Here is a 16,052-nt window from a genome sequence, read left to right on the forward strand (position 1 = left end):
TTTCAAGCTCAGAAACAGCATCTCTTTTTTTGGCAATAGTTACACTTACACACACACACACACACACACACACACACACGATTTCACAAATGTGAAAAATTGTTCACCATCACAAAATAGCACAGAATATTCTACTCTTCCTTAGTCTTCTTGCAGGTCTATGACTATAGAAAACCTAGCCATATTTTTTACTTCCGTCTTACCCTGAATCATTGAAGTATCTGGTCAACAAATGTTGACCAGAAATAACATCCAATGAGTCAAAAGAAGCCCCCTTCCCACCTTCCTGAGAATTATGTTACAAAAATCCAACTTTTTCTTATTGAAAACAATGGATTTCCAGAACATCCTCCCCTCAAGGTAAAAGAGAGCAGGAGCTTTGGTCAAAAATCTTCTTAAATTCTTGGCCATAAGCTTCAAGTATTTCTAAAGCAGATACGCGGTGGTATACTGGGCCAAGCCACCCTCCTTCAAGGTCAGGCAGAGTTATTTTGGCAACCTCCAGGAACTTGGCTGTGCTCAGAAGTGTCCTGGTTCATGGTTGTTTGTGTTGCTGCTTTAACTTGAGGTCTATGAGCTTACGTCTTCTAGAAATAAGCACTCCTGCAGGGCGTGGTACTTGTCTCATGGTGTCATACACATCTCAGAAATCAAGCCAACGGAGGTCTAATAAGGGCTGCATTGGAAAAACTCCTGGAAACCTCCAAGTATAGATAAAATTCAAATTTTTAAATCATAAAAAATTTTTCTGGTTGTTGCTCTGTGATGAGGGACATAAGGAAGCAAAAAAAAAAAAAAAAAAAAAAAAAAAAAAAAAAAAAAAACAAAACCTTATTCAATTAGAAAGCAGAGGTAGATGAGGAGCGGATCTTGGCTCCCCAAATAAATTGTATGACCTTTAGGTTGAGCCAATACCTTAACTGTTTTAATAACATCCATTTCTAAAATAAATCCCAATTTTATCCAACTTGATGGAAGGGAAGCAAAGTAATAAGGCAAAGGCTTATAAAGCCTGAGCAAGTAAGAATAGACAGGTGGTCATGTGACATCTCTGTGCCCCCACAGGCACTTGGCCTCCCGAAGGCTGCAAGAATCCCCTTGGCTCTCAGTGCCACAAAAGCCTGCCCTGGATCAGTCCAGAGTGAGCCTTGGGAGCAGTGAGCAGGAATTCAATAATCGGATACGACTTTGGAGGCTCCCGTATCCCATGCAGTCATCCGCAAGCACTCCCTGAGGACCTTTGAAGTTCTCAGAGCTGGAGACACCCCTGCACTTCCACCACACTTCCTGAAGTGCATCGGAGATCTTTCCACAAGGCACACCCTAATGTCAATGAAAGAGCAATTAGACTTGGAAGAATGATTACCTCATTAATTAGAGAATTATAACAATTTCTGTATGTTCTGAGTTTCTGCATCTAGATTTAAATGTCTAAAACCCAACAAGAGTACATTGAAATTCCCCATGGCACCTGCCACATTGTTCTGCACTTAAGAAATTAAAGGATGAATTAGAAAGGAGAGCTCAGGGAAATGGAGGTGGGGGCTGCACACAGGACTGTATACTTGAGAGAAAGGGGGAAAGGAGAAGAGAAGGAGCTGTTGGAGCCAGAAGGGAGAAGGGAAAGGGGGCTCTGCTCACTTCACCCTGGCTCAACACAGCAGCAGACTGCGTCAGGGGCAGGCGGAACTTCTGGGCTGGGTTGAACTTCATCCTGCAGCTTTCTTACCTGTACTGACCGCTCCTGTTCCGTTCCAGCCATGGATAACCCTGTGGATCTGATCGCTACCAACATCACCCCCACAGAAGCCCTGCTGCAATGGAAGGCTCCAGCCGGTGACGTGGAGAACTATGTCATTGTCCTCACCCACTTCTCAGGTAAGGGTCTACAGGCTTAGGCCTCAGGCAGGGGTGGTCAGGGTTGGGGCTGAAGACCAGGATGGAAGGGAGGAAGCAAAGCATCTGGTGAATCTGAGGGGCAAATTGGAAAATGTACCGCTTCAGTTATACCATAAAGACCTCAGGTTAGCCCCAAACTCTGCAAACTGCCAACTGTAGGACTTGCGGAAGCTGAATCTGAAAGGTGCAGGCAGGGCAATCGTACAAACAGAGAAAGAACACTGGGAAAACAGCTCAGAACTGAGATAAATTTGCCCCAAAGCTCTAGAGACAAGAAAACAGACTTTTCTAGATATTTACAGAGCAAGAAAAACACTGAAATTATAGGACCAAGCCTGGAGCAGATAATAAGTGATAACAGGTGACAGAAGATTCAGAACTGCTAAGCTTTCCTGCTGCTGTGTCTTCTCGACCCATGTCCACCTCACAAGTTTGAACCAACGTGAAACCTTAAATTTAAATGTCCCCTTCATTATGCTTGTTCCTCTTAAATTATTTGATATTGAATAGAGAAACCCAAAGCAAAATTGTGTACTTCAAGTCTCCTGCCTTGGGAAAATTGTTTCCCTGCCTGAATTAAACATGTGATCTCAGAATTGTTATGGGTTATATTCAGGAATCTAGTGAACAAAGATACCAGAAAACAGAAGGCAGGCAGATGCCTTGATTTTCAAAAATGGCAGAGAAAGCCAGTTCTGTAAACTGTAAAGAACTAAACTTATTGTCAAGTTTGGAAAAGTAAAAACTAAAACAGACTCTTAAACAGAATGGAAAGGGAATTAGTGATTACTGCATACCAACACAGGTTCACCAAGAATGAGTTTTGTCAAAGGCATTTTACACCCTTGCTTTTTACTGGTAAGTCTGCCAGCACATTTGGGTTTCAGCAAGGCATTGGACAGCTCTGCCTATCACTTAGTTCTTCATTAAAATGGAAAAATGCATGATGCATTAAATTTGGAGTGAAAGGACCCTGCCCAAGAACGGATTTTGCTGCTGTGGCTGAGTCCTAGCCGACCCCTCTGTGTCCATCTGGACACCCGCAGGTCCTCCGTGCCCTGATCTTGCATTTCTTAACTCTTGTCATGCTTTTTAGGGCCCCCCACGCATGAGCACATCTTCGTTTTTTTCCCTCCAAGAAATCCTCTCCCCACAGTTCTGCCTAGAAAACCCATCCTTCAAGTCTTCGTTTCAACACTGTTTGGTCAAAGATTTTTTGGTTGCCACAGGCAGTCAAATACCCCTGTCCATAAACACAAAGCACACATCTCCATCAAAGCCATTCGTTTGTATTCATTCAACAAATGCTTCTGATACACCCTCATGGGCTACATGCTCTTGTAGGCTGGAAAGATTCAGGACCATGGCATGAGTTCTTGTTTTCATGGAACTCGTGTCTAGTGATGGGGCCGAGAAGGAAAAGTCACAGCCTCCCGTGAGCAGCGGGATGGTGGAGACAAGCACGGAACATGGTGGGTCCCATCTGATGGATGCTAAAGGGAAGAGAGGAGGAAGGCCTTATATAAAGCAAAAGAAGGTAAAGAGAAGAAGAAAGGAATTCCAAGAAAAAGAGCAGCCTGTCTGCGTTTGCAGAGGTGTGGGAGAGGACAAGGAGTCTGAGGAAGCACCAAAGTCTGGTGTGATTGGAACAGTGGTTGAGGGTGGGATGTTGAGGAGGAGATATTAAAAAGATGGTCATTATGTATCTCTTCCAATTTTTTAAACTTGTCTGTGTGCCTTTCTGTGCCTTTAGGCCACAATAAACTTAAAACATCAGGCCCTATCGAGTTGGGAGATGTGCCTAATAAACTTGGTTAAATGCTGAATGATTTGATAATATTCTAATTGTCTAATGGAGGGCTTGGCCCAGATCTAATGAACAGTTTTATCAACAGCTTGAATGAACTCAGAGAGGACAAGCTTATTAAATTTGTGTATAAAACAAAACTGTGATTGATCGAATCCAAATTCAAATATATTTTAATCAACATAAAGATGTTGCTGTTCAAACAGCAACAGTAAATGCAAAACTCTGTCCATGGGCTCAAAGAGCAACTGGGCCAGGGCGGGTGGGGTGGTGATACACAAGGCCTTTCATTGGCAATAGGCTCAGCATGTGATGATAGCACATGGCTGTCCTAAAACCCCTAAATTAATATGAATAGCAGAAATGGAGACAGAGACTGGCCTTGTTTGGTCAGTGAATTTTAATTATTCTCAATTCTCTTCTAAGCTTTGCATTCAGCAGGGACACTGCTAAACTTTGACTTGTTCAGAGAAAAGCATTCAGGACTGTTAAGATTTTAGAACTGTCACATGAATGTGATGGGAGGTGGAGGCTGAATTTTGTTAGTCTGAAGGAGACAGCACTTGATTGTGAAAGGTAGTGGGGAGAAAAATGTCACATAGACCAAGGATTCAACTTATTCTTTGTGGTTCCAGAGAACTAGGCAGAAGACAGACAGAATTTGCCCTCCATATAAGGTTTCTTGTTTGTTTGTTTGTTTGTGTTGGGTTTTTGTTTGTTGTTTGCTTGGGAAATCCCACCCTTCTTCCTACCTTTGGATGTGGGTTGGAGAGTTCCTATTGGAAGCGCTGGCTGCCATCTTGAAATCATGAACTATAAGAAATATTTTTCTCAAGATGTAATAGGATGTGAGAGGGGATCCTTTTTAAGACCAGGATGCAAAGCTTGATAACTTATAAAGGAGTTTTTCCAGACTTCTGTGGTACTGAATTCTTGTGAAGCATTTAGATTTGGTAGGTCTTCCATAAATTGAGGAGTCCTCCTCGGTCCTCACCCACATTCCTCTGATTTCAGTTGCTGGAGAGACCATCTTGGTTGATGGAGTCAGTGAGGAATTCCAGCTCATCGACCTGCTTCCGAGCACCCACTACACCGTCACCATGTATGCCACCAGTGGACCTCTCACCAGCAGCACCATCAGCACCAACTTTTCTACCCGTGAGTACATGGTCATCTCCACCCCTGGACTCTAGATCCTAGAAGTGACCCATTTCCTTATGGTGGGCTCAACTTCAGTCTACAGGCTTTGGGCAGTGCACCTCTGAGTTGTTATTTTGGCTGACTGTGTGGTCCGAATCCAATGACAGTGTGCCACATCTCTTGGTCAACACACACGTCTAGTTTCCTGCTCTCATCCTGGGTCTGTGTAATAGCAGTCAAACTAGGCCAAGAGAAGTAGACACTGGAAATGCATCTAACCCAGAGCAGTCCAACAGTGTATATTAAAAATATACACTGCTATGTATATTAAAAATATTAAAAATATGACCCAGCTACTGGAAGGATGTGGCAGGAGGATCACAAGTTTGAGGCCAACCTCAGCAACTTCATGAATCCTGTCTCAAAATAAAATTTAAAAGAGCTGGGATATAGCTCAGTGGTTGAGTGCTTGTCTAACATGTAGGAGGCCCTCCCTGGGTTCAATCCCCAGGACCTGCCTATGGGGGAGACAGCTACTAAGAAGGGTCATAACCAAGAGAACAGTGGGCCAAGGTAAAAGGTGAGATTATTGTAAGTTCCGACATAGACTCACATGGTAGTTGGAAAGGATCATGGTCACAGGCTTAGAGGTTCAGATGGGAAGATGCCACTCCCAGGCCCAGAGGCCTACGTGAGCAGAACAGGGAGTAGCTGCAAGAGAGATCACAGCACCAAACGATTATCTTCTGACCCGGAAGCACCCTTTATGCTCCTGTCCACGCCAGAGCTGAGGGCAGCACGGGAGCAGCCCACAGAGGTGGGCAAGGAGATTCCGTGCCTGAAATCAAGCAGGGAGGAGCTGGAGAGACAGGCATCCACTGGCATTTCCCTTCTTTGCAGTCCTGGACCCTCCTGCAAACCTGACTGCCAGTGAAGTCACCAGACAGAGCGCACTGATCTCCTGGCAGCCTCCCAGGGCGGAGATCGAGAATTATGTCCTAACGTACAGATCCACGGATGGAAGCCGCAAGGTAAGAATTCGCTGAAAGAGAGAAAGACTGCTTCTCCTAAGCAAGGCTGCGTGGAAACTGGCCAGTGGAATGAGAGGGAGGGCAGGAAGCAATTAACGGGAAACTGCCAGGTTTCCCGTGCTGGGGACAAAGCCTGCTGCGAGAGTGCTCAGCCAGGTGGCCCGGGTGTGGTCCTGGCTCTGCTGCTGCTCACCCACACAAGCTGGGCAACACCCCAGCCCTCTCCCAGCCTCCCAGTCTTCTCCAGGGAAGCCACTCTGCAACTTCACCAGGTCTGGTTGAGCTTCCTGTATTGGGACCCAAACTTTGGAAACTTCCAACTATTTGGCATTGAAATAACTGTTGGCTTCAGGGGCAAGCAAACGGGGTCTGGATCCCAGGTTCAACAGGCTTTTTATGTCTTGTAAGCATCAGAAAGGCAACATCGACAGAACCCACCGTAAAAAAAATGACGAATCTTTGTCTTAGGTCATCAGTCAAAATTATCCACTAGAGCACTGGTTTTGAAATTCTTGTTCTCAGTGGGATTCTTTTAAAAAGTGGAATCATATGCAGGGGACAACTATACAGGATAGACTGCAGCAGAGCTAGCCTATTTGATGGGAGCAGGGCGGCCTAGGGTCCTATTTGCTTACCTGCTTCTGCTCCTGAGCAAGTTCAGTGCAATCTGCAGGCCACTGGGTTCGGTAATCCAGGTACCTAAATTTATCCCAGTGTGCATTTCTGAGATAGGAGCTGACCTAAATCTCACACGGGAGCTGGTCTCTGCTTATTGGCACATTTTTTTTTTCCTTCTGAGGGATGGAGGGGGCAGCAGTAGCCACGACAGTGCTGACCCAGCTGGCCAAGGAGTTTGGACCTCCCTTCCCCACTTCCTTCCACCTCCTTCCTCTGGCTTTGTGTAGGAGCTGATTGTGGATGCAGAGGACACCTGGATCCGGCTGGAGGGGCTGTTGGAGAACACCGACTACACCGTGCTCCTGCAGGCGGCCCAGGATGCCACCAGGAGCAGCGTCACCTCCACTGCCTTCACCACAGGTGAGGAAGTCACGGCCACTTTGATGACTTCTCCCCTGGGTGACTTTGGCTCCTTAGAAGCCTCTGCTGAGACTTGCCCTGGGAGGAGCCTGTCACAGAAATTCAGCTGCCTCCTCCTTCCTCCCACCTTCCCAAGGCTCTGCTAGGAAGCACCCCACTACAGTGTAGTCACAGGACACCCAAATCCCTGGTCCACCTGGACCAACTAATGCACCCCATAAAAGTTCCTTGGAGTTCCAATTTTCTGCATGTTTTTCCAACTTTTCCTACTTCTCTCCTTCCTCCCTGGCCTATACCTAGTGTCAGGAACAGTGGTAAATCCTGAATATTAAATCTACAGCCCTTTTCCACCAACAAAGGGGTTTTGCATCCAAAACTCAACTCAGTCCTTAAAATGACTGGCGAGGAAGGTCTTTCTATCCTCATTTCACCCACAATGAAATGTATACATAGAAAATGAAAGACCTACGTGGCAAGTGAGTGGCCAGCGGGGTCCAAACCTAGACCCAGGTCTTCTACATCCAGCTGTCCCTCCTGCCTGCCCTCACTTCAGCCAGCAGAAGATACTTGTATCTGTAAGAGGAAACACCGACATCTCCCCTTGAGCACTCATCTCTGCCTGTCTTACTGCATCCCGTGTGTGATCCCAGTTAGTCCTCACGCCCACCAATGTGGCATAGGCTGTTGGTAAACAGTCCTTTCTGCAATCTCCTGTGACATCTCTCTAGTTGGCAACGTGGGACTGCCCAGCCCGGGCTGAATTCTCTCCCTGCCCCACATTCTGGGGATGTGATGTGGGACAAATGTGGGCTTTTTACCCCTAGTCGCATGGCTGCCTGCCTTCCTGAAGTACCAGTGTGGCTGGATCCCTGTCCCTGTCCGAGAATCTGTCCCTCCATCCCCAGAGAGGGGACAGAAACTCCCCTCCGAGGCATTCCCCTCAACACACCCATTCTGAAGGACAAAGCAGGACACTGTTGGAACGTGCCACCTCCACCCGTGGTCCTTTGGGAGTGAGGTCATGAATGAGCCCTCTTTGCCCTTCTTTTTCATACTGTTCAATGCTTCACAAAGTGTCTTCAGTGAGCACATTAATCAGAAAAACAAATGTTTTAATTAAAAAATAAAAAAAAACTGTGGTCATGCACCCAAGACATGAATCCAAGACGAGTCTTTACCAAGTGGAACTTAGATGACACTTGATCTCTGTTCAGGGACTAAAATCAATTATGCTGTTTCAGAGGTGTCTTAGCTGGAAACGAGGGTGCTGCCTCTTCTTGTTGGAGCCCCTCCCCACACACTCACAGGTTAATTAAAGGTCCTCCGTGGTCCGCTTCCCCAAGCTACCACTTAAAGATCCATGGGATGGAGCTTTCCACTGAATTAAGAATTTCTTTCCCATAAAAAGAACACAGATGACAGACACTTAAACGGAGCTCCCAATTTGCATATTTATGAGGTTAAACTAATCATTTTATTCCCCAAATGCATGGGCTTCAACATTTGCTCATTGTGGGATGTGCTTTTCATTCCCGTCCTGGGGGACTACAGCTAGCTCTGGTGAGCAGGTGACTCTATGCCTGGAGCCTCTGTGGAGTCCTGCAGCTCTGCCTCACTGCAGACGCTTCCTTCCAGGGCTGTAGAAGTACACCAGCTCATGTGCCTATCGCTGACCTCTCTTAGACACAATGCACTAAGGGATGTGCAATAGTTTGGGTGTGGTGTTCCCGATCCAGCTAGGGGCTCAGCAGGATCAGGTAAGCCAGGGGTTCACAACTCACAGGGAGATGTGAAGAGAGAATGACTTTATTTAGTGGACAGTGCAGGGGACTGACAAGATATATTTAGGTGTGTATGTGAGTGTGTAGGTGGGTGGGTGGGTAGATGTGGGTGTGTCTACGTGTGTTTGCAAGACTTCAGCCGACACTGGGCTCTGGGGGCATGATCAACATCAACATAGAAAGGAGAAAACTAAAGAGTCCAATTTCCCAATGCGGTGAGGGTAGTTACTAACTGAGCTGCTTGCTCCATGTACAGTTGGGGAAACTTGGCACTACCACCACGGTAGCTAGGAAAGCAGTATCCATGTTTGGAAGTTTTTGCAGTTTTACTAGACAGCTTAAATTTAAATGCCAGTAGCTGATGAGTACCAACCTTGCTGGCTTTGTCTTGGAAATTTATCAGAACCCACTGAAACAACTGGTTACAGAATGGAAAACTCTTGGGCAGAAATAATGCATTAGAAATGACCTTCATAAAGCCTACATTGTGACAGACCTAATAGATGTTGACTAAATTAAATCCCTAGCTGCAAAGTACCAAAGAGGGGGTCTCTGGTGAAACAAAGCTAAAAGGACGAGGAAAAGACTAGCACCCTCCACAGGGTTGGCCCAGGTAGAGAGGTGCAGCCTGCAGAGTCCAACGCCCAAAGTCCTCATTTTGAGCTCTGTCTACGACCGCAACGCAAATTTCCCTAAATAAATAACACTAGGCTACGTTTTCACTTGCATGTTAATATTAATGAAGGCTCTTTGCCTGGGCCAGTCCCTTCTGCTCCCCTTTTCTGCCCCTGCCAAGAGCAAGTTTTATTAAGGAGGAAGAGAATACAAGGATCTCTGCTTCCTAAGGGCAGGGTGAATATGGTACCAAAAGAGAAAGAAGCAAATCCGAAAAGCAAAGTCTCTTCACTTACATGCAAGATGGGAACCCTGCCAGCCTGGACCCCAAGAGCACCAACTGCTCCTGCCCAGCAGGTCTGTGGAAGGGGGGGCGCCTGCGTGAAGGCAGCCAGGGCAGAGGGATTTAGAGGCCGGTTGCTTTTGAGCAGTTAGCATGCCGTCTGACTTCACTGTCAGCAGGGGAGCTCCCCTCTTAACTGCATCATATTCTGAGGGTGGGCAGATCCCACTCACCATTCTGTGTGCTTTCTAGGCCTTCTCTGATGAAGAGTGGCCTCAATCCACTGAACAATTCCTCGCCTTGTCCCAAGTGGACCAAGATAAGAGATCAGTTCAAAATGGGCCTGTCCAAGATGACCTGGAAAAGAGTTGATATCCCAAAAACAATAATAAAAATAGAAATGAGAGAGAAGAGACGAGCCGGTCTCAAACCTCCAACACCTTTGATGAGGGTGTTTTCCCCGCTGTGTTGATCCACAGAACATAAGCCCATTTCATTCTTTCCATCATGTTAATAGCTTCCTGTCCTCTTGTCGCTGGTGTTTGCACAGGGCTCTGGGGGGAATTAAATACAAGTATATGGAAGAGAAAAAAAATATGGATACATTATTTATAATTTATTGTCGCCCGAAATTTCATCCAAGGTCTGCTTGTCTTTTGGAGACATGAATATAAATGAGGAAACAAATATTCCCCGCGGAGCCACAGGGACTTGGTACAATGATCTTCTGAGAGGCAGGTTTCACTGTCTCTTTTAATACTATAAAAAGCAAATAAGTCTCTCGCTAAAGCTCATCCTCGGAGACAATGAACACTGTAAAATAGGTTGCCTTGACCTTGAGGTTAAGCGAAGACAATCATTGGCAGAGGTGCCCAGAGACAGGTAAGAAGAAATTTTCTCTCCTTACCTTTGCTCCAGTCCTGGCTGTGCCACATCCGGGCTGAGCGGCTCTATGGGCTGGAAAACTCGTCCTTTCTAAACACTAGCTTCAGTTTTTGAGATTGAGAAAATTAATGAAGATTACCAAATTGTAGGCTCTGGAACAACAGATGGTGGGTCTTGGAAATTCACACGCTTACCACAGATTTCAGTTGGGTGGGAAAGCCTGACACCAGCCCCCCTCCCCCCCGCCATGTCTACCTTGTGTACCCCAAGTATTCCCTCACCAAAGAAGAGAGCTAATAGGGTTCTCTCTGTGGCACTACGTAAAAACAGCTTGAGTTCTTGCTTCACCAAGACAAGCAAACCCCTAAAATGACAGGTCCCCCTTCTCCTTTCTTTGAGACCTGGCTGTGGAGAAGCCACATTTGCACCACACCACGTGCAAATGAATAAATGTCAGGTCTGAGGTTTGCACTGACCGCACTGCCCAGCTTGCTGTGTATCCCCAACGCCAGCCTCCACAAGATCCCTCTCTGGGCTCACTCACTGTTTCCCTTCGCCCCAAGCTCCCCCTTCCACATGTAACCATTCTAATGTGTTTGAATGCATTTCTGAAAAATGTGTACCAGTAAAATGGTTTTGAGTCTAATTTAAACACATTTAAATGGGCCTGGATCATACGTCAGTCTCTATTCTCATATATATATATATATAATATATATATTTTACTCAGCACTTTTTCTAGACCATCCATGTTGTTAGACAAATATTTTTGCTTCCAGCAGTTGCAAATACTGCTTGATAAGTACCTATCACATTTTACCAATTCCACTCTCCCAGAGAGGTCCATCGGGCCCTCTCCAATCTTCCACCACCCGAGTGTTACTGTGGTAAATGCCTCCTGTGTGTCTGCTTGTGGATGAGTGAGGCAATGCCTCTGGGTTATACCTCAGGAGAGCGATGGCTGGGTCAGGGAATGAGTTTGCCTTCGCATAACTAAGCATTGCTCTCGGGCTGCCCCTTCCCCCCAGTGGGCCGGGCTCCTGTTGCTCATGGCCTTCGTCATTCCTGATGACTTGACCTGGTCCAACTGTGTCGTTTTTGACAGTCTCCTATGTATAACTGATGTAGCACTGTTCTAATCAATTTCTGTAAATAATGATGAGCTTGAGTTTAAACATCTCTCCATATGCTTGTTAGCCTTTTGAGCTTCTTTTTCCTGTTACCTGATCGTCTGGTTTGTGGACTTTTCTATCAGGTTCCGATAGGATTACAATTAATGTTTGAGCTTTGGGAGTCTTAAGAAGTTTTTCAGTGTATTCCTCTAATTGCTTTCTAGATTTATCTTTTATATTCAGTCTATTTTGTATGTGGTATTAAGTAGGGATACAGTTTCATTTTTATTTCTAGAGTGAACCAGCTTTACTAACATGATATACTTACTAATAACCCATCTTTTGAGTGGACTGATTTGTGGTTCTTTATTGTATATTAAGTTCCCATATATACACGAATTTGTCATCTCTGAATTTCCTATTTTATATTATGGTCTATTTATCTGTTCCTTTGCAAACACTCCATTGTCTTTTTATATCTATAGTTTAATATCTTAATATAGGGTGGAACAAGTTTACACAATTTTCCTTTTCAGGGTTGACTTTGCTATTTGATAGTGTTTATTTTTCCACAGGTGTCACCTTATTTATCAAATTTAGTTTATGAAGTTCTACAAAAGGAGTTTCAACTTGAGTTTAGATTGGAACTATGATGAATTATGAATTAATTTGGGGAGGACGGACAAGTTTAATAATACTAAGTCATCCCTTCTAAATGCATAAATTAGATCTTCATTTATCCAAATCATGCTTATGTTTTCAAGAATTAAAAAATTTCCCTATTGCATTCTTTATGTACTTGGCCAATTTCTGAACATTCTATGATTTGTATTGCTTTGTGACTTTATAGATAAATTTAGATAATATTTAATAATATTTATAGATAAACAGAGATAATAGTTCTTTAAAAATATTTTCTAGTTAGTAATTGCTAATGTGGAAAAATATTGATTTTTATATATTGATCCAGTATCTAGCAATCTCACCAAACTCTCATTACTTCTAATTATCTATTGTTTCTGTTAACATTTTTAGGTCGATATTTATGCCATCTACAGATAAGGACAGTTTTATTTCTATACTTCTAAACTTTACATCTGTTATTGGTTTTTTTCTTTATCACATTAACTAGGACCTCCAAAACTACATTAAATAGTAACAATGGTATTAGTTAGTCTTGACTTAAGGAGAATTCAATTACAGCTTCATGCTGCATAATCTTTGCTAAATCTTTTTGAAGCTTCTTTTATATGAAAAAGAAGCTAATTTTTCTAAAATAATAAAAATCTATACTCAGTTAACATTAAATAAACCAGAACATTATTTGCTTAGATTTGAGGTTTAAGACATTTGTCAAGGTAGAGGATTGTATTTTATTCCAAGTTAAGAGATTTTGTAATTAACTTTATCAAATTAACTTTATCGCTCTGAGATTTATACTTTTATACAGTTATTTCTCATCTACTAAAGAACTATACAGGAATCTCAACCATTGAAATTTCTCTTTAAGCAGAATTCTAACATACAGAATTTTTTCATAGTTTTTCAGATTGATTGAATATGAGTTTTCATTGTACTCTTAGATTTAGCAAGCTACTATATTTTATGCTTCCTTTTACATCTATAATCATAAAAAATAGCCTATATCTTTTTTTATATCTTATTGGATTTTGAAATCCATGTTTCTCTAACTGCCTTGAAAAATACAATAAAATAACTGAGTAGCTTTCAATCTTCTTCTACTTCTTCTTTCTCCCTCCTTCCTCCTTCTCCTTCTTCATCTTTTAATAAGTTGTTTAGGACAGAATATTTGACTGCCACTTTGCACTTACACATTTTAAAAATTAAATATCTATCCAGCCAGTCATGATGGTGCACAGCTGGAATCCCAGCAGCTCTGGAGGCTGACACAGGACGGTCATGAGTTCAAAGCCAGTCTCTACAACTTAGTGAGGTCCTAAGCAACTTAGCAAGACTCTGTCTCAAAATAAAAAATAAAAAAGGTCTGTGATGTGCCTCTGGGTTCAATCCACGGTACCAAAATAAATATATCAGTAGAAAAACAAGATAAATAAAAATTAAATACCCAAGTTTTTGATTTATCACACCAGTTTTGACCCTTTATAGGTTTCTTGAAATTTACTCATTTCAACTGAATTTTAGAATTCAGCAGACAAAATTCTTCAAAAGACTTTGTTTGCAATCTTTACTGCATCTATCACTATGTTCCCCTCTTTGTCTTAATTTTTCATCTCCTCTATTTCTTACTCAGTCTTTCCAGTGATATATTAGGAATTAGATCTAACAACCCCATTCATGTTTTTATTTACCACTATTTATTTTTAGAGTGCATCATCAGAGTATATCTGATATAAAATTCTAAGCACCTGAGCATACTTTCAAATCCCTCTGGATTCCTAGCTTCCTACCCACTTCACCTCCACCCACACAAACCCTGTCTAGATTTGGGGTTTTGGCTCTGGGGTGCTATGGATAGACTTTCTCCTTATCTATTCTTTGATTAAAACCACCACCCCCTTTTTTGGGGGGTGGGGTACAGGGGTTGAAACCAGGGGCACTTAACCACTGAGCAACACCCCCAACCCTTTTTTATTTTTTTTAAATTTTCAGACAGGGTCTAACTAACTTGCATAGGGCCTCGCTAAGTTGCGGAGGCTATATTTGAACTCTAGTCCCCCTGCCTCAGCCTCGTGGGCCTCTGGGATTACAGGTATTCACCACCACACCTGATAATTAAAGCCTTTTATTAGAGACAAAAATAAGATATTTCCCACAACTAGTTAATCACCTTCACTTTTCATGGCTCCAGAATTTGTCACTGCTAATTTGTGTACTTAATCGAAGTTTGCAATAACTGGTTTTGTAAAGCAAATTCCCTGAAATCTAATATTCCTGAAGAAGGTTGTTCAGGAATCAGACCTTCATGTTTGAATTACAAGTTGATCAGATATAGAAATATTAGGCACAAATATTTGCTTTCAACATATTTTAAAATATTCTTCCACCGTCCTCTCACATGTAGCATTGCCTTTGAGAAGTCTAATGTCAATCAGATTTGTGTTCTGTGGGAGATCTGATCTTTCCTCCTAGAAAGTTTTAGAATGGTTTTCTTTCTTTTTGACAGTCGCACACTTCATTCTATGTCTTAGAGTTCATTTATCATTTTATCTCCAATTTGACACTCTATGAGCCCTGTAAATCTATGGTGCTTTATCTTTACCTCTGACTCATTTATCTTCATTACTTATTTAGGCATTTCCTCTGCTTTTATTGGCTTTTTAGGGCACTTATTATCTAGATGTTAGAATATGAACTGTCCTCCAAAACCTCCAAATCCCTTGACTTATTTTTCTTTTAATGTTTTCTTTCTCTTTCCCCCCCCCCTTATCTTCTCAAACAGTTCCTCAATTGGATCTTCCTATTCATATAGTTATATTAGCTGTATTTAAAGCCCATTTCTTCTTATCTACTGTATTCTTACTATAAATTATTATCACGTTGTCCATACCTAACGTTTCTACTTTAAGTCGATTTCTTACTCTTCTTCATGTTGTTAATGTCTTTCTTTATGTCCTTAAAGTTGTCATGCTTAATTAAAATTCTGTTCTAATAACTACACCAGAAGATCAACATCATGTGGCCTGTGGACTTTCTTCCACGGGAATCCTACTCCTCAACGAGTGAATATTCCGTCCTGTGGAATCGTGTTCCTTTGGGATTCTCTGCTCCTCTTTCTGGCCATGTGTATAGTTGAGAAGGACCAAATCTGTGTTAATGGACAGGTAATGACTTCTGTATGGCAATATGGAAGAGAGAGAAAGAATATGACTGCAAAACTTTCTTCCAAACTATGTTCATCCTCTCTTTTTTTGGTATTGTTTGGTCTGCCTGGTTTGGGGAAGGTGTTGACTTGTTTTGTTTTGGGGGGATAATTCTGGCCTTACCGAATTAATTGGAAAATATTCTTCCTCTTCTATTTTCTTGAAAAAGATTATATAAAATTGGTGAAGTAGACGTCACCAGTGATGACACCTGGGCCTGGAGCTGCCTTTTTGTAGAGATTTGAACTACAAATCCAAATTTTCAAAGTCGTTACCATCTGGTTATTCCATTTCACCTTGAGTGGCCTTTGGGAGATGGTAATTTGTAAGACATTTCATCTAGATTGTCAAATTTATTTGCATAGAGTTGTCTGTACTAGTCAATAGGTTAGGGATGCAGGATCCTCCTTTAGAAAGGCAGTGAATTCATGTGGGACAGAAATATAACCTATGATAGTCGTAAGACAAGAGTATGAATGTTAGAGAAGGACCTCATACATCAAGGATTTGATCTTGTCCATTTCAGATTATGGACATTGGACATTTAAATTACATTGTCCCAAATGTTTTCAGAACATCTAATTATAATTCCCCTTTTTGTGACCATAGGGGAGCCATA

At 42.7% G+C, this 16,052-nt stretch overlaps 1 protein-coding gene across 2 annotated transcripts in view; it reads left to right on the forward strand.

Annotated features, from left to right (window-relative positions):
• Positions 1-16,052, forward strand: part of Tnr (tenascin R) — a 71,493-nt gene that overhangs the window by 40,049 nt on the left and 15,392 nt on the right. For both annotated transcript variants that reach the window (XM_076831635.2, XM_076831636.2), the window contains 4 exons: positions 1,759-1,878; positions 4,721-4,864; positions 5,747-5,877; positions 6,783-6,915. In XM_076831635.2, coding sequence (XP_076687750.2) covers positions 1,759-1,878; positions 4,721-4,864; positions 5,747-5,877; positions 6,783-6,915 — 528 coding nt within the window. The remainder of the gene's footprint in view (positions 1-1,758; positions 1,879-4,720; positions 4,865-5,746; positions 5,878-6,782; positions 6,916-16,052) is intronic.

The sequence above is a fragment of the Callospermophilus lateralis genome, chromosome 13 (genome assembly GCF_048772815.1).
Source record: "Callospermophilus lateralis isolate mCalLat2 chromosome 13, mCalLat2.hap1, whole genome shotgun sequence".
In the NCBI taxonomy this organism is placed as follows: domain Eukaryota; kingdom Metazoa; phylum Chordata; class Mammalia; order Rodentia; family Sciuridae; genus Callospermophilus; species Callospermophilus lateralis.